The sequence below is a fragment of the Xenia sp. Carnegie-2017 genome, unplaced genomic scaffold (genome assembly GCF_021976095.1).
Source record: "Xenia sp. Carnegie-2017 unplaced genomic scaffold, XeniaSp_v1 HiC_scaffold_7, whole genome shotgun sequence".
NCBI lineage: Eukaryota > Metazoa > Cnidaria > Anthozoa > Malacalcyonacea > Xeniidae > Xenia > Xenia sp. Carnegie-2017.
In genome coordinates, this window is record NW_025813537.1 from 74,885 (window position 1) to 101,037 (window position 26,153).

The 26,153-nt window shown below is 33.3% G+C and overlaps 2 protein-coding genes and 1 long non-coding RNA gene across 3 annotated transcripts; 1 reads left to right on the forward strand and 2 right to left on the reverse strand.

Moving 5' to 3' along the window:
• Positions 1 to 7,251: 7,251 nt before the first annotated feature.
• LOC124459194 lies at positions 7,252 to 9,603 on the reverse strand. The gene is made up of 2 exons (XR_006953499.1): positions 9,501 to 9,603; positions 7,252 to 7,763 (listed from the first exon to the last, which is right to left on the reverse strand). It is a non-coding gene; the product is annotated as an uncharacterized LOC124459194 (long non-coding RNA).
• Positions 9,604 to 9,841: 238 nt separating this feature from the next.
• LOC124459191 lies at positions 9,842 to 10,689 on the forward strand. Its single transcript, XM_047008712.1, has 2 exons — positions 9,842 to 10,082; positions 10,323 to 10,689. The coding sequence occupies exons 1-2, from the start codon at positions 9,932 to 9,934 to the stop codon at positions 10,664 to 10,666; spliced, it is 495 nt and encodes a 164-aa protein (XP_046864668.1). The 5' UTR covers positions 9,842 to 9,931; the 3' UTR covers positions 10,667 to 10,689.
• Positions 10,690 to 13,767: 3,078 nt separating this feature from the next.
• Positions 13,768 to 25,943, reverse strand: LOC124459198. Its single transcript, XM_047008716.1, has 5 exons — positions 25,908 to 25,943; positions 25,374 to 25,434; positions 25,129 to 25,227; positions 14,790 to 14,857; positions 13,768 to 14,584 (listed from the first exon to the last, which is right to left on the reverse strand). The coding sequence occupies exons 1-5, from the start codon at positions 25,919 to 25,921 to the stop codon at positions 14,506 to 14,508; spliced, it is 321 nt and encodes a 106-aa protein (XP_046864672.1). The 5' UTR covers positions 25,922 to 25,943; the 3' UTR covers positions 13,768 to 14,505.
• Between the last annotated feature and the right edge of the window lie 210 nt (positions 25,944 to 26,153).

Below are 26,153 nucleotides of genomic sequence, written 5' to 3' on the forward strand. Positions count from 1 at the left end.
TACGCCATTATCATTTACTTCGCAAACTTCATTATCGTATTCTGTAACATGTTGTGAGGAATAATGAAAAACCTCTTCGGGGGGAGAATCCCATTTGCATTGCCATGACTGTAACAAAGTTAAAAGACATATGAGTAACTAAAATTCGTGCCAAATCCATTGCGCGCGAATCATCATACAATATATTTATAATTCACAAGTGGCTTATAATTCACAATATATTTATAATTCACAAAACTTTATTTACAAATTTTACATACCGATGTTTTTTGATGCATGTGCATGTAAGCTGAATTAATAATCCAACGATTTAGTTGTGCTATCTTAAGCCCGCCGCACACTGGTGAACTTGCCGCGCGTACCTGTTATTCGTGACAAGTGTGATCGACAAAAGTTCCTAGTGTGAGCGGAAGTTTTGAACAACATTTGTCATTCGTGACAGATGAGTCAAATATGTCTCACGAAGTCGACAAAGCTCAAGTTCTCCTGGAATGTAAAGATAAGAGTTTAGTCAATAAAATATCTTTCATCATTAAATTTAAATCCCCATGAAGTGAATGAATGAGCCAACGAGAGTGCTATTGCGTCGCCAGTGCTTGCCACTTTAATGATTTATATCGAGCCCCTACCTTGTCGATTTAAGTTAGCTTTTCAAATGGCGGTTGCCAAGTTACTTTCTACTGTTGCCAGTTACATTTCCAAATATGGAATATTCGTTATGAACTTGTCAACTTGAGTTGACATGTGTACTTGAGTCACAGAATACATACATATCTATTCTGTGATACATATCTAGTCACAGAATGGATACATATGTATCTGTTCTGTGCTTGAGTACTGAAGTTGTGAACTTGAGTACTTGAGTACTGAAAGTGAGTACTGAACTTGAGTAAAGAAAATGAATTTTCTTCACGACTGTCGCTGAAATTGTTAAGTAATGAAAATCTTGATCATCTTTTAAAGAATACGAACTTGCCGCTTGGGGCAAGGAAAGTTTTAGAATTTCATCTCGGTTTGCTGCGGGAGCAGTTACCGTTATTAAAATTTTCAAAATCTCAATCAAAAAGTTGTCTTGACGTGGATGAAAATCCATCTGCTTCGTACGAGGTAGGTCGTAAAGTGACATATTTCTTAAAACTGAATACTTTCGTTCGTCATTGTTTTTGTAGTCACAATAAAAATAAATGTATAAATTTATAATGTTGCGTTTAACTATCTGAAATAGGATACAAGTATACCCGCTAAACGTTCATTGGAAAATCGGCGAAAGACAATCGAAGACTCAATTCATCACAACAAACAAGAGTTGGAAGAGATGAACGTGCAATTAGAATCAATGAATTTAAATGTTCCTGAATTACCAATGATGGGTAATTACAAAGTCATCTGCAGCAACTGCCACCACCGAGGTCACAGAAAGACACAAACTAAACCGTGTATTCTTGAAAAATGTTCCGCGTTTACTTATTGTGGACTTAAAGACAAACGTCCCGAATATTCTGCGGACATGAATCGATTGAAGTTCAAGATAAAACAAAAACACGAGACTATTAAGCAACTCCAAGAAGAATTAGATGGTGTAAATAATTTTCAAAGTTAGAGTGAGCACCAATTTATAAAAGCATTAACCCCCAGGTGATGAAAATTAATGCTGAATATAAAATGAACAGACCAAAACTTCTTCGCGATATTAGAATTTTGCGCCAGTTCTTCAACAATAAATTCCCGCAGAAACTACAAACGACGCTGAACAACTTCGAATAACTCTAGCGAAATGCAAGAAAACTTTGCAAGACGAGATTGGTGGTGTAGGTGTTGTAGGAATTAAAGAATATGAGCAAATGCAACCGGGTGGCCATGCAGTAAGTTTCAACGTTAACATGAACCTAACGCCAATGAAAAACAAAGACAGTAAAATCACACAAAAACATAGTACGAATACAAACTACACTGCACAAGGCAAGATCTTTAAACGAAAGCATTCTTCAAGGAGAAAACATACGAAAAAAAGTAAACGACAGCAAAAACCACGTTACACTGTCGCTAGCTCAACAAGTGATTCTGAACTGAGTTCATCTGCATCAAGCAGCAGAGCTTCAAGTAGCGAACGTTGTCGCGCTAAAAAACCTCGTCGCGCAAGAAAACTCTACAATAATTTCAGTGACTTCAATTTCACTCATGAAAAAAGGTTTTCTCAAGGTATGACCGGCTGTTTACAACCTCAAATTGCCCATAATGAAAGAAGAATTAAATATTTTGGAAAATACAATACATGACAAATTGTGAATTAGTGACGTTACATCGTTTGATAGTTATATTATCGTTAATATTTATCGACCAACACTGTGGACATGTGCTTCTGTACAGTGTATTGCATGTAGCACATCTCTTTGCTGTTTATCAATATAAGATTATTTTTTTATATTTCACTAATGTGCCCTTCCACAAAGGCTTGCCCCTTCTGCCCTTTTGCTGCTCCGGCGTCCCTGCTTCGCGCTCGTCAGAGAAATGTTTGTGCTGAATCATAAAAACAGAAAAGACAGCTACATTTACCACTTGCATTGAGTCAATACATTACAAATGAACTGAACCACTATTTTCACATTATTTCTTCAAGTTTGGATAGCAAGAATCGTTTTTACAAGGCCACCGTTTCGGTCTACACAATTCAGACACGTTTATACTTTACCTGAATGCTTTTGAATGGGAGGGCTGAATAATATTTAATTAATTATTAATAATTAATAATTATTAACAGTAATCGGTACACATTGGGCTTCTCATCATTTTTCCTCAAGACGTCTTCCTTTAGTTTGGACTCTATCTTTATTTGGGGCGGACGGATTTTTATTGGACAGTTGGACAGTGGGTGAGTGGGGGTTTGGTCAATGCGTGTGGTTCGATAGTTCCGTAAGAATTTTATGAAAATCATTTTTTGACTCTGAAGATGACTACCGCTAAGGTTGTCGAAACGTCAGTCAACAACAACAAAAACAGTCCTTCTCAGGACTATACCAACCTGGACGATCTACATTTACAAACATGTAACGATACTCCCGGGTTCAAACCATTTACTTTATTACAAACGACGAGCACAATGAAAATGTTGTTAAAATAGATAAAAATATGGCTTTAAATTGTGGCATCGATGCAACAGCCATGTTTTCTTCAGAATGTATGGGTGATAATTTCAGGAGTAAATTCTTCAAAAAGATTAAGGATACTTATTAGAGAAGTGCGTTTGATAAATATTTAGACCAATGGTTGAGGGGTGGCTTGATAGTTCCATAAGAACTTGAATATTTCTTGCTTCTAAACTTTATTTTCCATCCCAGCTGTCTTTATAACTTTAGCGATAGAAATATTTTCAATATTAAAATTGCTCACATGTAAACCATGGAAAACATGAGGTTATTTAGACGATGCCTTGTTATAGAAATATTTTCAATGTTAAAATTGCTCACATGTAAACCATGGACAACATGAGGTTATTTAGACGATGCCTTGTTATAGAAATATTTTCAATGTTAAAATTGCTCACATGTAAACCATGGACAACATGAGGTTATTTAGACGATACCTTGTTATAGAAATATTTTCAATGTTAAAATTGCTCACATGTAAACCATGGAAAACATGAGGTTATTTAGACGATGCCTTGTTATAGAAATATTTTCAATGTTAAAATTGCTCACATGTAAACCATGGACAACATGAGGTTATTTAGACGATGCCTTGTTATAGAAATATTTTCAATGTTAAAATTGCTCACATGTAAACCATGGAAAACATGAGGTTATTTAGACGATGCCTTGTTATAGAAATATTTTCAATGTTAAAATTGCTCACATGTAAACCATGGAAAACATGAGGTTATTTAGACGATACCTTGTTATTGAAATATTTTCAATGTTAAAATTGCTCACATGTAAACCATGGAAAACATGAGGTTATTTAGACGATGCCTTGTTATAGAAATATTTTCAATGTTAAAATTGCTCACATGTAAACCATGGAAAACATGAGGTTATTTAGACGATGCCTTGTTATAGAAATATTTTCAATGTTAAAATTGCTCACATGTAAACCATGGAAAACATGAGGTTATTTAGACGATACCTTGTTATTGAAATATTTTCAATGTTAAAATTGCTCACATGTAAACCATGGAAAACATGAGGTTATTTAGACGATGCCTTGTTATAGAAATATTTTCAATGTTAAAATTGCTCACATGTAAACCATGGAAAACATGAGGTTATTTAGACGATGCCTTGTTATAGAAATATTTTCAATGTTAAAATTGCTCACATGTAAACCATGGAAAACATGAGGTTATTTAGACGATGCCTTGTTATAGAAATATTTTCAATGTTAAAATTGCTCACATGTAAACCATGGAAAACATGAGGTTATTTAGACGATACCTTGTTATTGAAATATTTTCAATGTTAAAATTGCTCACATGTAAACCATGGAAAACATGAGGTTATTTAGACGATGCCTTGTTATAGAAATATTTTCAATGTTAAAATTGCTCACATGTAAACCATGGAAAACATGAGGTTATTTAGACGATGCCTTGTTATAGAAATATTTTCAATGTTAAAATTGCTCACATGTAAACCATGGAAAACATGAGGTTATTTAGACGATACCTTGTTATAGAAATATTTTCAATGTTAAATGAAATAAATGTATGAAACATTTTTCCGTTTGATTCAAATTATGTACGAGTTTTTTTTTAAACTTTGCACTATCCTTGGATCCCTTATTTTAATGTTGAAAGTATCCAGTTTTGTGTATTTATTATTTTAGTACGATGATGGTTCTACAAGTGAGAAACTTGACTTTAAGCTTCCTCTCCCGTGTTCATCTTACATAGTACCAACTGCTTGTTCAAGGTAAGGAACGATTTCTTTATGATCTGTAGAGCGATTGCAGTTCTAAAATTATCTAAAGTTTAGATGAATAGAATGAAATAAAATGAAACTGGAACGATGCGACGCAATAATTTATTGAAAATTTGCTTGCCTGCAAAAGTGTTGCAATTCATATTACTTTCATATCACACAAATTTCCAAAAATAAACCGTACGGGATTAATTAATGGAATGATAAATGATGGAAAACACGCAATAGCAGTTTCCAAACTGTTTTACCTTACTTGGTGGAGGGGCAGCACTTCCCTTGCGATAGTAACTCCTAGTTCTAGTGCCATCTCACAACATTTACTCATTTGTCCAGACGCCAACTACATCTCACACCTTTTCTCACTTCCTGACGCTGATTCCGACCTCGATCTCACACACGTGCTACTCAATCCTTGTAACTTGATTCCTAGTAACACCAAAATATTATATCACTGTAAAAATAATAATCCTAATCAACTTCTCATCTTAGAAGCACTTATGATAAAACGCGATATGCCACAACTTAATAGTGGTCTTAAAGCTTGTAAGAAACTATCTCTATTTTAATGTTAGTATATTGTTTAGTCTTATAGTTCTCTAATTACATAACTGCCATTTCCGCTTGTAAATATATAAAAGTTTCGCAGCCTGCATTGTAAACCATAAGTCTGATGATGTCTTTGGAATAAAGACGAAATATTACACATTATTTTGTTTCAAACTCTTGTAATATCTTGAATATCAAGAAAACGAGATGTCCCTCTTCGGAATTTGCTTTATTTTGTATATAAGTAACTATATTGTTGTTTTGACTCACTCATTGCTACGAATTCAGATAATTTCGACAAAAAATCTTTAAAGCTACAAAAGGTGGCTTCTCATATGGAAGCTCAGCATGAACTGACCATATCCCCCAGCAATTTGCTCGAGCAACAATCTTCAACACTTGAATATGGACATAAAGGGATAAACTTTTAACATTCCGATCGGTCGATGATATATTACCAGTTTCAACAAAAGCACATTATGGAAATGTTTTCACTAAAACAAACCATATCTTAAAACGGTTTGTTATAAATTTTCATTTTGTTCCACCACTTGCTTATGGTAAAGAAAAGCATTGTTTACGATTTATGTTTGAACTCACGCGTGTCCAGGCTCTTGCTATTTTAGATGATTGACAAGCTGAAAGAGATCTGAATGGTTCTTTTAAATTTCTGTCATTTTAAGAGCGTAGGGTTCCACGATTAGAATAACCTACCTGTCGCTTGCTTTATGTGTTGTCGTAATGTTAGCATGTACCCCAAGGTTGAATAAAGGCCTTAACAAATACTTCAATACCAAGTAAGGAAGCCAAAATCGTCATGTAATTTATACATGGATTGATTAGGAATTTCAAAATGATAATTGTCTTCACCGTCATAAGAATACAATTCCAACCATACCCAAGTCTGTTAGTGCCAATGGTATATAAGTAGTCAAGTGAATTTTAACGTAATCACATTTCGTTAGCACTTCATCAACGGCAAAGCTCTTATCGCTTATATGAATATATAACATCGGAAATATAAATCTTTATCTCAAGAACAAAACATTACAAGAAATGAAAGAATATTGAATTCGACTAATTTAAAAGTTTACTCGACAAATAAAGTAAATTATTTTGATTTAGAACTCAACAACATATTTTAGAAGGAAAATATTGTGTGAGAGAAGATGTTGGAATTTGGAAAGCGAAAAATTGTAGCTGCTCCTTTAATGTTTGTTATCTTGCTGATGTTTGCTGAACTGAAGGCAACTCAAGGCTTAATAGTGGAAAACGAGGCAAAAGATGATGAAGAAACAGAACTAACATGGAAGATTTTTACCGACAATGTAGCAGCATACAGTTTATTATCAAATTTGGATCTGGAGTTGCTTATTGAGGAAAACGACATAAAACCCGAGCGACTAAAAAGATCATCATTCGCAACTACCTACAATCAGGTTCCATTAGAGACAATACCATATAATGCTGCAGTTCGAATCTCAAGTTCATGCACTGGTACTTTAATCAGTGACAGACATGTCCTCACTGCCGCTCATTGCATTTATCATAAAAAATCCAAATACAGATCCTTCAAATCTAAGATCACTGTTGGTGAGTTTAAATTTATGTACATAGAATGGCGCACTTCTTTTATATTTAATAAAACATTTAAATGTTTTTCATGTTGGCTACAGTGTGCATATACTTAAATACTTAAATTGATAAAATGACCATTTGCAAGACAATTGCTTGTAATACTTTTCGGTCTGTATTTTGTTAACGGTTTTAAAGCATAAATACGTTCATGAAGTTACATCATTGCATTTTAATTATTTCCAATTACTTCTTATTTTTCACAGGATTTATTTGTGGGAGGGGTAAATTGTGATAACAATAGTGTAATCTTACTCTTGAAAGATTCTATATTTAATCCACAGTATCTGTTATACAAACAAGAAAGGTCAGTCATGTCAATGGAAGAGGTTCTAAAAAGGCCATTTGTCTAAATATATATCACGTATCGTGGACTGTCTTCTTTCCTATGATGCACACCTATAATTTCTCAACTATTTTTTAGCTACGGAAGTAGAAATGAAAACAATCATAATGATTTCAACACCTTAGAATAAAGGCTATTGTGTATCGATACATATACTATTCTTACCAGTCAAAATGTAGTGTTTTTAACTTTGCACTATCCATAGTTATATGTACAAAATAATTACCATAAATTAGCCAAACATGTTTTGCTGAATAATGATTGTACACTTTCTTTACAGATAATTTTCTTTATCAAATAGTTCTTTTTTACTTCGTACAGTCCTAGAAAATGTGAAAGTCGATATTTTATGGCAATCGTTTAGTCGACCATTGTACACTATAACTCCTGCTACCCGACTTATTAAAGGACGTTGTATTTACGTGTGTCGATATTCTCCTGACGGTCAAATCTTGGCTGTTATTTTAAATCAAAAACTTGCTAAAGACACAAGACTGTTGCTCTGTTCAAGTTTTCATTCAACATCCTGTATTATAAACATGAAATTTTGTGGTGGTTGTAATACGTCAACAGGAAGGTAAAAGAAATCATTACATTTAAAATCATTATAAATAATGCTTCACTTCATATTGCAATAGTCCTCAACAATAATCTATATAATACTATCCAACCATAGCGATAAATGGAAGTAGTACGTTTGTCAAGACTAGACGTCGAATAACTTGTTTTTGAAATTTTTTATTCAAGATTTTTTCGCGAGATTGATATGCTCTAAACTTGACATACAAGATGATATGGTTTTTGTAGCACGCTCATCGAAGTAAAAGTTTTAATCAAATGTCATTCCCAAATCTTTTGCATAGTGAACGGGGATAAATTTCATGTTTATTAAAACAAAGAAAGGTCTAGCCTTTTTGAGATCATTGGACGACTAACAAATATCATAATTTTAGTCTTGGAAACATTTGAAAAATTGTTTTAAAAATAACTAATACCATGGTGAATGGTCAAAACAAAAACTTAATAGTTCTAAAAGAACAGTTTGAAATCTGAAAGACACGATGGATTTCGGCAGACTCAGTGATCAAGTTTCAACGTCTACTAAATGAGAACTTCAAAATCATGCGATATTTATTATGGTAAGAAAAAGTTAATGTAATCTCTAAAACGCTTGAAACAGAGATAAATTATCCTTTGGTTGCCAGAGGACGGGATCAGTCAACTTAATTTGTACAGACTCCATGACGTGTAACTGAAATTTAATTGTGAGGGACATTTAAATATGAGTGATGGTCGCTATATGGCTATAACTTCTTAAAGGTTAAGTGATACAATAAAATAAAATGTACCAGCTTCCGCTGTCAGGAATAAAACTATTCCTGTATGACAGCAACCAAAACGTGATTTTAGGAGTGAAAATCACTCGGCGATTGGTAGACATCTTTTGAGTAAAATTCACTGTGCCAATTCATATTCCGACCATAATTTTAGAGTTTTTAAAAATGTCGCTCGTTATTTCAGTTATGCGTCATGGAATCTGTATTTATTAAAGTTGACTGGTCTTGTCCTCTACCGTCAATTTAATTTATCTCTGTTTTAAGCATCATCTCACAATTTAGAGATGATTCTAGCTTTTTCTTACCATCGTGTAATTTTATGTTCACATTTAGCAGACGTTGACACCTGATGAGTAGAGTGGTATAGTGTCTTTCAGATTTGAAACAGTTCTTTTTTTTCGCCACAACAAAGTCTTTATTTAACATTACAAAAAACCCTAAAAAATTGATTTTCAGAAACACCAATCCTGTGCAGGTTGTTATCATTATATGTTAAATCAAAGGCACAACCTGGTTATCGTGTAGTCACCACTGTCTATAGCAGCCCTTTTATACAGATTTTATATCAGCTAACAATTTGCACATTTATTTTTCATATTTGTATTTGTTTCTAGATATTGGTGGGTAAGTGATCTTGCGCCCATGCCTGGAGCAATGATTGCCTTTATTTGATTGGAATTACTCGAAATGGTGGAGTTTTTATAACAACAAAATATGGCGAACCTCTTCAAGTAATGTTCATTAGAAATGGTGTTGAACTGGGAGCGAGTCATTTTATTTCATTACATCCTCGTGTTGATTTAAGGTGATTATTATTACGTTAAATCTCTTTGAATTATTTTTCTTGTTTGATATTCTTCGTTAAACTGTTGTAAATAGTTGAAATACAAAGAAAATAATGTTATATTTTGGTTTGAAGCCTACAAAATAATAAATACATTTCTTTCGTTTTATAGTTTTTGTCATGCATGTCAAGCGACTTTTGTTTGTAACTTTAGGAGTTGGAGAACTTTGCTTGCGAGCAACTTTCTTTGTTTGTTTTCAGAACCTTTGTAGAAAATAACCCTTCTGAAAATTCCAATGTTTCCTCTGGCTCAGAAAGAAATTTCTATCATCAAAAGTTTTCAGTTGCTGTTCACAATTCATGTTTTCTCATGTTGTGTTCTGATGGTTATAACATTACTGTAATCGATCTATCGAAAGTACCAAAATGTCCTCAAATAATCAAATACTTTTCTCAAGATATATTATACCTTCTCACCGGTCACTTCAATGACGGGCAATCTGAAAGTCGTCGTTATCCAGGTTAGCTTAAAGTGAACTATGTGAATGATATCGATAGTAGTGGCTGTCTCGACTTAATGTTTTGTAGATGGTTGAACTTATTGCAATATGCGTTGTACGTATTTATACATTGTTTGAATAATCAGTATTTGACAATTATTTTGCCATGTATCTCGAGAAGAACTCGATAAAAAAGTTTTTTTTATAGTTCGTTAAATTAAAATGTCTAATATTTTTTCTTTTGTTTTTAATATTATTTAGATATTGATAAAGACCGTGATGCACTGACTTTGACATTTTATAATGTCGTTCAGGATGAGCTAGACATGAGTGAATCAGACCGTATAACCAACATAATAAGAGCAAAGTTTGTTTTATTACAGACGTTAGGAATTGCCACGTCACACTCGCACAAATGGTCACGTGATATGTTTCCTGAAATAAGTCTCATTGTTTATTGTCTAGAGCAGTTCATCATATATATACTGCAGAATGAAAAGAATGTTGATGCACTTTCTGAAGATATTGTGAAGTTTTTTATTTCATGTTGTGAAACATTTCGATGGGATATCGTTTACCAAAATTGTCAACGTTTGCTCGTTTAAATCATTCATCTTTTCATTCAATGTTGCCTAAGCTTTGACAAGCTACCATTCCAAAAAATGACCCATTTATGTATGAAACTATTGTGTATTGGTGAAACATATCTGAAGGATGTGTATACTTGGTCAGCTGTGACTAATCGAGCAACATTTCATTTAAACGGAGATTGCTATGAAACTGCCCTTGCTGTCAATAGTGAAAAATCAGACATGCCTTTTTATAGTGTAATTGCGGAGTGTACCTTGAACCAATCATGGCTGAGATTATATCAAGTTGTTCTTGAAAAGTTTCAGACCATTGGAAGGGATATATCACAGGAGAATCTTTTTAATATAATATGTGTAATTCAGAAAAAGTTGCAGACATTCGATTTACATCGAAATCTTAAAGCAAAATCTCAGAGGAAAATAAATGAAGGTGGCTGCAATGACTTGTCACTTGTTTTTCAAAATGCTTTAGTGTAAACTATTTTTTAGTCTAATTTTATATTTCAATTCGTATAGGCCACACCATGTGTTCGAAGAGTGAATATGCGGAAACTAAAGTTGTGTTACGGCAATGTTTTGGTGAAAATTGCAAAGATTTTGTTTACAACAATTCAACGTCGTTTACTGATACCAATACTTTGCTCTCTGTATTATATATGTACTTTGAGAATTACGATCTTAGAAGCTTTTCAAAAGCATGTTGAACGCATAACGACAACGAATGGCAGATACACGTCAAAGAGCCTGGGAAGTAGTGACAGAATAAAACCATTTCGTTTATCTTTTGTGAAAGAACTGTGAAACTTAGTAGTAATGACATTAAAAATCTGTGGGAAGCAAAAAGAAGCCAAAAAGAAGCCAAATGGCCAAATTTATTTTTTGAGGCCAAGCATGGAAAAAAGAAGCCAAATTTGAGTTATTTGGCCTCCAAAAGGCCAATCTGGCAACCCTGTTTATTAACACCAACATCCATCCCATCCAGTGTTGCTAGATGGGTAGCCTGCAAACCCGCCCGAGCTACCTTTAAAGTAGCCCATAAATAGCCCAATTATATTTTGCAAGAAATAGCCCAAATTTGCATCAAAACAAGTTAAAACAAAAGAACAAACAAAACAAAACCAGAACTTTTTCAGCATACCTTCCTTCGTACTCAGCAATTTCATCGGGCCAAGCCAGCGGCTCAATATTATCGACAAATGGCAACATTTCCAAATTAGATTCGTTCAAATTTGCCGTCACAAATTCCGATGAAGAAATCGATGCGTTTGTCTCGATCGAAGACTCAGAAAGCGAGCTAGATCTCGATGAATTTGACATTTTTTTGCTCAATTTATGTATTACTTTGTATACTTTCCAATGTGCGCTTCTCTCCGTGTTAAGACTATGACGTCACTGACCTTTGCTGATTGTAAATATTCAAAATGGTCGATTTTAATGGCGGACATGAAAATTAGACATTTCAAATGTTCATAACTTCCTCGTTATATTATTATTTTTGCTTACATTTTACGAAAGCAATAATTGATATGTGTTTAAACTATTGAATGCTAAAATCGATGAGTTTTTAACGTTAAGTTTTCGTCATAGAACCACTTTAAACCAACAATATAACGTATGTGAGATTATAACAGTTGAGATAATCATTTTACACAAAAGCTTGTTTCTTTTGAATAAAATCATAAAACATACCTTCGGCAGAAAATTTTCTAAACTCTGTGTTTCCGCTACACGGTTATCACAATTGTTATTGTTACCTTCAATTTCTTTGGCCAAAAACAGAAGAAATACTAAATTCGGACGCATCATCTGATTCCGTTTGTAAATTATCGTAACTGCGACATTTGAAAGCGAAAGATCTCCAAATTTCATGTGAACTAAAACCAGTGATCGTAAAATTGGTAATCAACAATCGTTCTTGCCGCCATCATGCTAGAACTATAGTTGTAAACGTAAACATAGTTATTATTTATCATAGATGGACGGGCACGGCTATTGGCTCTCCTTCCCACATGTCAATCAAAACAACATAAAAATAATTTTGATCAAAGCCCGCACTGCCTCTGTAATAATTTCACAGAGATTTTAGACACTTACTACATTTCACAAAAGGCTATCGTGAAAAGAAACAGGAAAAAGAAGAAAAACATAAAAAGTTGAAAACTGAGAATGAAAAAAGACGGAACAAGTAAACCAGAAACGGAAAAAATTAACCAGTCTAAAACGAGAAAATGTCTTGTAAATAGAGTGGACCGAAAAACAGGATTTTTTAAATTTTGTTTTAGTGGTTTGATACGATTTTTTATGGGCATTAACTTTTTTGTTAAATGATAAAACATTCATACGACATTCCTTTCACGAGAAAACATGAGCCCAACAATACTGACCTGCTCACCACTGTGTGACTTCATAGCTCAGTTGGTCAGAGCACTGCACCGGCACCGCAGAGGTCATGGGTTCGAATCCCGTTGAGTCACCTGATTTTTTCAGGTCCTGAGACGATTGCTTAAATTGTCCAGCAAAGTGCGAAGATCATATCTTCATTTAATTTCAAACACTGCACTGCATAAAACATTCATACGACATTCCTTTCACGAGAAAACATGAGCCCAACAATATTGACCTGCTCACCACTGTGTGACTTCATAGCTCAGTTGGTCAGAGCACTGCACCGGCACCGCAGAGGTCATGGGTTCGAATCCTGTTGAGTCACCTGATTTTTTCAGGTCCTGAGACGATTGCTTAAATTGTCCAGCAAAGTGCGAAGATCATATCTTCATTTAAGATCATATCTTCATTTAATTACAAACAGCTTTCATTGCTGAATTTCTGATTAAAAATAGTTGAAGGAACTAGTTAGTGTTTCTTTATATTATGGATGAAATCCATAACATAATCCACTAATCCAGCACCTTCATGATTTGATTGTTTTCTGTCGCGACATTTTGCCATATCTTCAATAACAACATCTTCATTAAAATTGTCCTTTACTTTTGGTTGACCCAAGGGATCGTGATTGGAGAGTGAAAAGATTGATTTCTGCTCGCTGTCACTATTCTACTAAAAACTACACAACAAGTTAAGACTGAGTGCTAATAAAAAGCTAAACGACGAAAAAATACATATGAATATCGTTTTCTTCGTATAATCTTCGCTCGTGATTAGTAAAGGATTTGTAGCTAAAATATCAACATTATCAACATCATTTAAAGTATGTATGTCCTTATGAACAATATAAAGACAAGATAGATACATACTTATATGCATAAACTATTAAAGATATATTTAACACATAACACAATTACACAATACAGAATTATTAACAACATTTGTACACAACATTTAAGACTTATCGAAGAAATGTGTTTTAAAGACATAGTATCAAAATTTAAATTTAGCCGTTCGCAATATTAAATGTAAAAGATGAAGTTTTTTCTCTGCATGGGGATGCATGGTTCTGTTGTTACTACAAAAGTCACGGTACTCACAACAAAAATCACGATTTTCTCTCTGTAGAAGTAAATTCTGACTCTAAATGATGAGATTTTCTCTCTTCCTTTTGGATTTCATGATGTTTTAGGACATCCTAAATTTTAGCAATTGTTTTTAGTGTACATAGGGTATAAAATAGGGTTTTTAGTGTACATAGGGTATAAAACGGTTGGGGTGCCACTTATTGTTACAGATTCTTGCACTGCATTATGGGCTTGATTACGTAATTTGAAACCAACCAATTACAGCCGACTGTCATTTTCTGCAATATTCAGCATTCACTATATTATCAATTCTCCATTATTATTACCACGACATCATTTTTAAGTTTCAAGAGCTACAGTATTTTGTTGCAAAAACAATAACTAACTTACTTCAACATCACCAAGAGGATCCATGTCCAATTTGTGATCTGTGTCAAAATTTTCCTTTACTTTTTCATGGCTGTTATAAAAAATTTATATGAACTAAATGCGTTTAGACTGAACCTAAAAACTGTTGTGCGAGTATAAAAAAGTAGGAAGTAAAAAATTGCTTTAGCTAACATTTAACCAAACACAGGACATACATGCAAGACTACAGATGAGAGATCTGGCAAAGACAGTGAAAGTCCTAATCAGTGTTAAATAACATAATTTGTACCACATACATTTCGTCATAATTTCCTTCTTCCAGAGGATTTTTTTCAATTTTCAACTCTTTAATATCTTTGTCAACCTACACATTATCAGTACCTTAATCAGCTGAGGTTACAAATGATTTCTGTCAAATGTCTAAATTCCGAAAAAAACATCGACATTTATGTACATGAATAATAATTTAAAAATCTCATTTCGTGGCTACAATTTAGTAAAATGGAAATTCAGGCAACACTGAGTTTTGCACCCTCTATCACATGTACACATGTAACTACGTTACGACTGTTAAACGGTCGTTTACGGTAGAAATTCTCCCAACATAAAAGTAAACCTACTATTTGCAACCAAAACAAAGTTTAAACAAACGCATGAAAAAAAAATCATGTTTCAAAAAAAGTCTTGAACTACAGGAAAACACAAATTATTCAACATGAGTAAAGTTTAAATATTTCAACATGAGTATTTCAACAAATATTTCAACAAATATTTCAACAAATATTTCAACATGAGTAAAGTTTAAACTATAAGAAAAGCAAAGTCGCTTCCTACGTCAAATGTTCAACGTACGTTTTGCTGGATTTTAACACGAATATTTCAACATGAGTAAAGTTTAAACTATAAGAAAAGCAAAGTCGCTTCCTACGTCAAATGTTTAACGGACGTTTTGCTGGATTTTAACACGAATATTTCAACATGAGTAAAGTTTAAACTATAAGAAAAAGCAAAGTCGCTTCCTACGTCAAATGTTCAACGGACGTTTTGCTGGATTTTAACACGAATATTTCAACATGAGTAAAGTTTAAACTATAAGAAAAAGCAAAGTCGCTTCCTACGTCAAACGTTCAACGGACGTTTTGCTGGATTTTAACACGAATATTTCAACATGAGTAAAGTTTAAACTATAAGAAAATGCAAAGTCGCTTCCTACGTCAAATGTTCAACGTACGTTTTGCTAGATTTTAACAGGAATATTTCAACATGAGTAAAGTTTAAACTATAAGAAAAAGCAAAGTCGCTTCCTACGTCAAATGTTCAACGTACGTTTTGCTGGATTTTAACACGAATATTTCAGCAAGAGTAAAGTTTAAACTATAAGAAAAAGCAAAGTCGCTTCCTACGTCAAACGTTCAACGGACGTTTTGCTGGATTTTAACACGAATATTTCAACATGAGTAAAGTTTAAACTATAAGAAAAAGCAAAGTCGCTTCCTACGTCAAATGTTCAACGGACGTTTTGCTGTTTAAACTTTTAACTGGATTTTAACACGAATATTTCAACATGAGTAAAGTTTAAACTATAAGAAAAAGCAAAGTCGCTTCCTACGTCAAATGTTCAACGGACGTTTTGCTGGATTTTAACACGAATATTTCAACATGAGTAAAGTTTAAACTATAAGAAAATGCAAAGTCGCTTCCTACGTCAAATGTTCAACGGACGTTTTGCTAGATTTTAACAGGAATATTTCAACATGAGTAAAGTTTAAACTATAAGAAAAAGCAAAGTCGCTTCCTACGTCAAATGTTCAACGGACGTTTTGCTGGATTTTAACACGAATATTTCAACATGAGTAAAGTTTAAACTATAAGAAAAAGCAAAGTCGCTTCCTACGTCAAAGTTCAACGGACGTTTTGCTGGATTTTAACACGAATATTTCAACATGAGTAAAGTTTAAACTATAAGAAAAAGCAAAGTCGCTTCCTACGTCAAACGTTCAACGGACGTTTTGCTGGATTTTAACACGAATATTTCAACATGAGTAAAGTTTAAACTATAAGAAAAAGCAAAGTCGCTTCCTACGTCAAATGTTCAACGGACGTTTTGCTGGATTTTAACACGAATATTTCAACAAGAGTAAAGTTTAAACTATAAGAAAAAGCAAAGTCGCTTCCTACGTCAAACGTTCAACGGACGTTTTGCTGGATTTTAACACGAATATTTCAACATGAGTAAAGTTTAAACTATAAGAAAAGCAAAGTCGCTTCCTACGTCAAATGTTCAACGGACGTTTTGCTAGATTTTAACAGGAATATTTCAACATGAGTAAAGTTTAAACTATAAGAAAAAGCAAAGTCGCTTCCTACGTCAAAAGTTCAACGGACGTTTTGCTGGATTTTAACAGGAATATTTCAACATGAGTAAAGTTTAAACTATAAGAAAATAGCAAAGTCGCTTCCTACGTCAAAAGTTCAACGGACGTTTTGCTGGATTTTAACACGAATATTTCAACATGAGTAAAGTTTAAACTATAAGAAAATAGCAAAGTCGCTTCCTACGTCAAAAGTTCAACGGACGTTTTGCTGGATTTTAACAGGAATATTTCAACATGAGTAAAGTTTAAACTATAAGAAAAAGCAAAGTCGCTTCCTACGTCAAAAGTTCAACGGACGTTTTGCTGGATTTTAACACGAATATTTCAACATGAGTAAAGTTTAAACTATAAGAAAATAGCAAAGTCGCTTCCTACGTCAAAAGTTCAACGGACGTTTTGCTGGATTTTAACACGAATATTTCAACATGAGTAAAGTTTAAACTATAAGAAAAGCAAAGTCGCTTCCTACGTCAAATGTTCAACGGACGTTTTGCTGGATTTTAACAGGAATATTTCAACATGAGTAAAGTTTAAACTATAAGAAAAAGCAAAGTCGCTACCTACGTCAAATGTTCAACGTACGTTTTGCTGGATTTTAACAGGAATATTTCAACATGAGTAAAGTTTAAACTATAAGAAAAGCAAAGTCGCTACCTACGTCAAATGTTCAACGTACGTTTTGCTAGATTTTAACACGAATATTTCAACATGAGTAAAGTTTAAACTATAAGCAAAGTCGCTACCTACGTCAAATGTTCAACGTACGTTTTGCTGGATTTTAACAGGAATATTTCAACATGAGTAAAGTTTAAACTATAAGAAAAACCAAAGTCGCTACCTACGTCAAATGTTCAACGTACGTTTTGCTGGATTTTAACACGAATATTTAAACATGAGTAAAGTTTAAACTATAAGAAAAAGCAAAGTCGCTTCCTACGTCAAATGTTCAACGGACGTTTTGCTGGATTTTAACAGGAATATTTCAACATGAGTAAAGTTTAAACTATAAGAAAAAGCAAAGTCGCTTCCTACGTCAAACGTTCAACGGACGTTTTGCTAGATTTTAACAGGAATATTTCAACATGAGTAAAGTTTAAACTATAAGAAAAGCAAAGTCGCTTCCTACGTCAAATGTTCAACGGACGTTTTGCTGGATTTTAACACGAATATTTCAACAAGAGTAAAGTTTAAACTATAAGAAAAAGCAAAGTCGCTTCCTACGTCAAACGTTCAACGGACGTTTTGCTAGATTTTAACAGGAATATTTCAACATGAGTAAAGTTTAAACTATAAGAAAAAGCAAAGTCGCTTCCTACGTCAAATGTTCAACGGACGTTTTACTAGATTTTAACAGGAATATTTCAACATGAGTAAAGTTTAAACTATAAGAAAAAGCAAAGTCGCTTCCTACGTCAAAAGTTCAACGGACGTTTTGCTGGATTTTAACAGGAATATTTCAACATGAGTAAAGTTTAAACTATAAGAAAATAGCAAAGTCGCTTCCTACGTCAAAAGTTCAACGGACGTTTTGCTGGATTTTAACACGAATATTTCAACATGAGTAAAGTTTAAACTATAAGAAAATAGCAAAGTCGCTTCCTACGTCAAAAGTTCAACGGACGTTTTGCTGGATTTTAACAGGAATATTTCAACATGAGTAAAGTTTAAACTATAAGAAAATAGCAAAGTCGCTTCCTACGTCAAAAGTTCAACGGACGTTTTGCTGGATTTTAACACGAATATTTCAACATGAGTAAAGTTTAAACTATAAGAAAATAGCAAAGTCGCTTCCTACGTCAAAAGCTCAACGGACGTTTTGCTGGATTTTAACAGGAATATTTCAACATGAGTAAAGTTTAAACTATAAGAAAAAGCAAAGTCGCTTCCTACGTCAAATGTTCAACGGACGTTTTGCTAGATTTTAACAGGAATATTTCAACATGAGTAAAGTTTAAACTATAAGAAAAGCAAAGTCGCTACCTACGTCAAATGTTCAACGTACGTTTTGCTGGATTTTAACAGGAATATTTCAACATGAGTAAAGTTTAAACTATAAGAAAAAGCAAAGTCGCTACCTACGTCAAATGTTCAACGTACGTTTTGCTAGATTTTAACACGAATATTTCAACATGAGTAAAGTTTAAACTATAAGAAAAAGCAAAGTCGCTACCTATGTCAAATGTTCAACGTACGTTTTGCTGGATTTTAACAGGAATATTTCAACATGAGTAAAGTTTAAACTATAAGAAAAACCAAAGTCGCTACCTACGTCAAATGTTCAACGTACGTTTTGCTGGATTTTAACACGAATATTTAAACATGAGTAAAGTTTAAACTATAAGAAAAAGCAAAGTCGCTTCCTACGTCAAATGTTTAACGGACGTTTTGCTGGATTTTAACAGGAATATTTCAACATGAGTAAAGTTTAAACTATAAGAAAAGCAAAGTCGCTTCCTACGTCAAACGTTCAACGGACGTTTTGCTAGATTTTAACAGGAATATTTCAACATGAGTAAAGTTTAAACTATAAGAAAAAGCAAAGTCGCTTCCTACGTCAAATGTTCAACGTACGTTTTGCTGGATTTTAACACGAATATTTCAACAAGAGTAAAGTTTAAACTATAAGAAAAAGCAAAGTCGCTTCCTACGTCAAACGTTCAACGGACGTTTTGCTGGATTTTAACACGAATATTTCAACATGAATAAAGTTTAAACTATAAGAAAAAGCAAAGTCGCTTCCTACGTCAAATGTTCAACGGACGTTTTACTAGATTTTAACAGGAATATTTCAACATGAGTAAAGTTTAAACTATAAGAAAAAGCAAAGTCGCTTCCTACGTCAAAAGTTCAACGGACGTTTTGCTGGATTTTAACAGGAATATTTCAACATGAGTAAAGTTTAAACTATAAGAAAAGCAAAGTCGCTACCTACGTCAAATGTTCAACGGACGTTTTGCTGGATTTTAACACGAATATTTCAACATGAGTAAAGTTTAAACTATAAGAAAAAGCAAAGTCGCTTCCTACGTCAAATGTTCAACGGACGTTTTGCTGGATTTTAACAGGAATATTTCAACATGAGTAAAGTTTAAACTATAAGAAAAAGCAAAGTCGCTTCCTACGTCAAACGTTCAACGGACGTTTTGCTAGATTTTAACAGGAATATTTCAACATGAGTAAAGTTTAAACTATAAGAAAAAGCAAAGTCGCTTCCTACGTCAAATGTTCAACGGACGTTTTGCTGGATTTTAACACGAATATTTCAACATGAGTAAAGTTTAAACTATAAGAAAAAGCAAAGTCGCTTCCTACGTCAAACGTTCAACGGACGTTTTGCTAGATTTTAACAGGAATATTTCAACATGAGTAAAGTTTAAACTATAAGAAAAAGCAAAGTCGCTTCCTACGTCAAATGTTCAACGGACGTTTTGCTGGATTTTAACAGGAATATTTCAACATGAGTAAAGTTTAAACTATAAGAAAAAGCAAAGTCGCTTCCTACGTCAAAAGTTCAACGGACGTTTTGCTGGATTTTAACAGGAATATTTCAACATGAGTAAAGTTTAAACTATAAGAAAATAGCAAAGTCGCTTCCTACGTCAAAAGTTCAACGGACGTTTTGCTGGATTTTAACACGAATATTTCAACATGAGTAAAGTTTAAACTATAAGAAAAGCAAAGTCGCTTCCTACGTCAAACGTTCAACGGACGTTTTGCTGGATTTTAACAGGAATATTTCAACATGAGTAAAGTTTAAACTATAAGAAAAAGCAAAGTCGCTTCCTACGTCAAATGTTCAACGGACGTTTTGCTAGATTTTAACAGGAATATTTCAACATGAGTAAAGTTTAAACTATAAGAAAAAGCAAAGTCGCTTCCTACGTCAAATGTTCAACGGACGTTTTGCTGGATTTTAACACGAATATTTCAACATGAGTAAAGTTTAAACTATAAGAAAAAGCAAAGTCGCTTCCGTCAAACGTTCAACGGACGTTTTGCTGGATTTTAACACGAATATTTCAACATGAGTAAAGTTTAAACTATAAGAAAAGCAAAGTCGCTTCCTACGTCAAATGTTCAACGGACGTTTTGCTAGATTTTAACAGGAATATTTCAACATGAGTAAAGTTTAAACTATAAGAAAAAGCAAAGTCGCTTCCTACGTCAAAAGTTCAACGGACGTTTTGCTGGATTTTAACAGGAATATTTCAACATGAGTAAAGTTTAAACTATAAGAAAATAGCAAAGTCGCTTCCTACGTCAAAAGTTCAACGGACGTTTTGCTGGATTTTAACACGAATATTTCAACATGAGTAAAGTTTAAACTATAAGAAAATAGCAAAGTCGCTTCCTACGTCAAAAGTTCAACGGACGTTTTGCTGGATTTTAACAGGAATATTTCAACATGAGTAAAGTTTAAACTATAAGAAAAAGCAAAGTCGCTTCCTACGTCAAAAGTTCAACGGACGTTTTGCTGGATTTTAACACGAATATTTCAACATGAGTAAAGTTTAAACTATAAGAAAATAGCAAAGTCGCTTCCTACGTCAAAAGTTCAACGGACGTTTTGCTGGATTTTAACACGAATATTTCAACATGAGTAAAGTTTAAACTATAAGAAAAAGCAAAGTCGCTTCCTACGTCAAATGTTCAACGGACGTTTTGCTGGATTTTAACACGAATATTTCAACATGAGTAAAGTTTAAACTATAAGAAAAAGCAAAGTCGCTACCTACGTCAAATGTTCAACGGACGTTTTGCTAGATTTTAACAGGAATATTTCAACATGAGTAAAGTTTAAACTATAAGAAAAAGCAAAGTCGCTACCTACGTCAAATGTTCAACGTACGTTTTGCTAGATTTTAACACGAATATTTCAACATGAGTAAAGTTTAAACTATAAGAAAAAGCAAAGTCGCTACCTACGTCAAATGTTCAACGGACGTTTTGCTGGATTTTAACAGGAATATTTCAACATGAGTAAAGTTTAAACTATAAGAAAAAGCAAAGTCGCTACCTACGTCAAATGTTCAACGGACGTTTTGCTGGATTTTAACACGAATATTTCAACATGAGTAAAGTTTAAACTATAAGAAAAAGCAAAGTCGCTTCCTACGTCAAATGTTCAACGGACGTTTTGCTGGATTTTAACAGGAATATTTCAACATGAGTAAAGTTTAAACTATAAGAAAAAGCAAAGTCGCTTCCTACGTCAAACGTTCAACGGACGTTTTGCTAGATTTTAACAGGAATATTTCAACATGAGTAAAGTTTAAACTATAAGAAAAAGCAAAGTCGCTTCCTACGTCAAATGTTCAACGTACGTTTTGCTGGATTTTAACACGAATATTTCAACAAGAGTAAAGTTTAAACTATAAGAAAAGCAAAGTCGCTTCCTACGTCAAACGTTCAACGGACGTTTTGCTAGATTTTAACAGGAATATTTCAACATGAGTAAAGTTTAAACTATAAGAAAAAGCAAAGTCGCTTCCTACGTCAAATGTTCAACGGACGTTTTACTGGATTTTAACAGGAATATTTCAACATGAGTAAAGTTTAAACTATAAGAAAAGCAAAGTCGCTTCCTACGTCAAAAGTTCAACGGACGTTTTGCTGGATTTTAACAGGAATATTTCAACATGAGTAAAGTTTAAACTATAAGAAAATAGCAAAGTCGCTTCCTACGTCAAAAGTTCAACGGACGTTTTGCTGGATTTTAACACGAATATTTCAACATGAGTAAAGTTTAAACTATAAGAAAATAGCAAAGTCGCTTCCTACGTCAAAAGTTCAACGGACGTTTTGCTGGATTTTAACAGGAATATTTCAACATGAGTAAAGTTTAAACTATAAGAAAATAGCAAAGTCGCTTCCTACGTCAAAAGTTCAACGGACGTTTTGCTGGATTTTAACACGAATATTTCAACATGAGTAAAGTTTAAACTATAAGAAAATAGCAAAGTCGCTTCCTACGTCAAAAGTTCAACGGACGTTTTGCTGGATTTTAACAGGAATATTTCAACATGAGTAAAGTTTAAACTATAAGAAAAAGCAAAGTCGCTTCCTACGTCAAATGTTCAACGGACGTTTTGCTAGATTTTAACAGGAATATTTCAACATGAGTAAAGTTTAAACTATAAGAAAAAGCAAAGTCGCTACCTACGTCAAATGTTCAACGTACGTTTTGCTGGATTTTAACAGGAATATTTCAACATGAGTAAAGTTTAAACTATAAGAAAAAGCAAAGTCGCTACCTACGTCAAATGTTCAACGTACGTTTTGCTGGATTTTAACACGAATATTTCAACATGAGTAAAGTTTAAACTATAAGAAAAAGCAAAGTCGCTACCTACGTCAAATGTTCAACGGACGTTTTGCTGGATTTTAACAGGAATATTTCAACATGAGTAAAGTTTAAACTATAAGAAAAAGCAAAGTCGCTACCTACGTCAAATGTTCAACGGACGTTTTGCTGGATTTTAACACGAATATTTCAACATGAGTAAAGTTTAAACTATAAGAAAAAGCAAAGTCGCTTCCTACGTCAAATGTTTAACGGACGTTTTGCTGGATTTTAACACGAATATTTCAACATGAGTAAAGTTTAAACTATAAGAAAAAGCAAAGTCGCTTCCTACGTCAAACGTTCAACGGACGTTTTGCTGGATTTTAACAGGAATATTTCAACATGAGTAAAGTTTAAACTATAAGAAAAGCAAAGTCGCTTCCTACGTCAAATGTTCAACGTACGTTTTGCTGGATTTTAACACGAATATTTCAACATGAGTAAAGTTTAAACTATAAGAAAAAGCAAAGTCGCTTCCTACGTCAAAAGTTCAACGGACGTTTTGCTGGATTTTAACAGGAATATTTCAACATGAGTAAAGTTTAAACTATAAGAAAAAGCAAAGTCGCTTCCTACGTCAAAAGTTCAACGGACGTTTTGCTGGATTTTAACACGAATATTTCAACATGAGTAAAGTTTAAACTATAAGAAAAAGCAAAGTCGCTTCCTACGTCAAAAGTTCAACGGACGTTTTGCTGGATTTTAACACGAATATTTCAACATGAGTAAAGTTTAAACTATAAGAAAATAGCAAAGTCGCTTCCTACGTCAAAAGTTCAACGGACGTTTTGCTGGATTTTAACACGAATATTTCAACATGAGTAAAGTTTAAACTATAAGAAAATAGCAAAGTCGCTTCCTACGTCAAAAGTTCAACGGACGTTTTGCTGGATTTTAACAGGAATATTTCAACATGAGTAAAGTTTAAACTATAAGAAAAAGCAAAGTCGCTTCCTACGTCAAATGTTTAACGGACGTTTTGCTGGATTTTAAAACGACTATTTCAACATGAGTAAAGTTTAAACTATAAGAAAATAGCAAAGTCGCTTTCTACGTCAAAAGTTTAACGGACGTTTTGCTGGATTTTAAAACGACTATTTCAACATGAGTAAAGTTTAAACTATAAGAAAATAGCAAAGTCGCTTTCTACGTCAAAAGTTTAACGGACGTTTTGCTGGATTTTAACACGAATATTTCAACATGAGTAAAGTTTAAACTATAAGAAAATAGCAAAGTCGCTTCCTACGTCAAAAGTTCAACGGACGTTTTGCTGGATTTTAACACGAATATTTCAACATGAGTAAAGTTTAAACTATAAGAAAAAGCAAAGTCGCTTCCTACGTCAAAAGTTCAACGGACGTTTTGCTGGATTTTAACACGAATATTTCAACATGAGTAAAGTTTAAACTATAAGAAAATAGCAAAGTCGCTTTCTACGTCAAAAGTTCAACGGACGTTTTGCTGGATTTTAACACGAATATTTCAACATGAGTAAAGTTTAAACTATAAGAAAATAGCAAAGTCGCTTCCTACGTCAAATGTTCAACGGACGTGTTGCTGGATTTTAACACGAATATTTCAACATGAGTAAAGTTTAAACTATAAGAAAAAGCAAAGTCGCTTCCTACGTCAAATGTTCAACGGACGTTTTGCTGGATTTTGACACGAATATTTCAACATGAGTAAAGTTTAAACTATAAGAAAATAGCAAAGTCGATACCTACGTCAAAAGTTTAACGGACGTTTTGCTGGAAGAAGTAAATAATATGCATTTATTCCTACCCACTAACCACTAACAGACTCACGTTACACTGAAATATGACGTAAAGAAATAAGAATGTCGATGTTTGTTAAAACTAAATAACTTTTTCACAATATGCGTACGTATGTAGCTACATCCTTAACCAACTGTACCTGAGTTTTTAAAACTTCTATAAGATCATCCTTTTCTTCAATAGTAACACGAAATGAATCAGCAATATGCATTTTTGCCTTTTTTTCAAGTTCAATTGTCTAAAAGCGATAAAAAATCTTCAGTTTATCTCAAAATATCAATACATCACGGTAAAAAAAAACCTGAGAAAGAAATTTCATTATTTATAATTTTACGATCAACGTAAAATGAATTCTTAGAATATTTTAAAAACGAAATTATATACTGATGTCTTCCAATTCTGAGATTTTCCTGATTTGTTTGTCTTGATTTTGAGTAAGATTATTCTAGAAGATAGCAAAATCAATCATAATAGTGTTGTAAACCCGTCACATTGTAGGTACTTGTATCTTCCATAGCAAATTAAGTAATTGGACTTTCAAATTCAATAATGGAATAACACAACTTATGTGAGGTGCATACTTAGAACATGTAGGAAGCTAATATTGTGGTACAATAACAACAAACAGTGCAAATTTGGAGAAAATATGAGTAACACATGAACTTTTTCTATTTTCCTTGACGGTTGCAAGAATTTCCAAAAAATTTTTAAATTTGTTTAGCATAGGTAAAAGAAACTGCACTCACTGCATTGTTCAGTTGCAAATTGAGTTAAGATAAAAAAAATCTGTTAAACGTCTATCGAATTCTAGTTTGTTAAAGAGGATTTAGATAAAATAATAACTATAGACACACACATGAAATAAAAAATTTGAATACCTGAAGCTTTCTACACACATGAAGTAAAAAATTTGAATACCTGAAGCTTTTCATTTTCTTTTTGCAAATTTTTATAAGCATCAACAACCTAAAACAAAATCAAAAATCTCATGTGTTACCACATTTGCACTGGTGAACTTAGGACAGCACCACTTAATTAAATAATTGTAGCATTTTTAACAGGGGGAAGCATTCTGCACAGATCAAGGCATTTGTGGGGATGAATCATTCATGTATCGTCATACTGTTGAGTTTCAAAGATTAAGTACAGTAAAGTAACATGCTT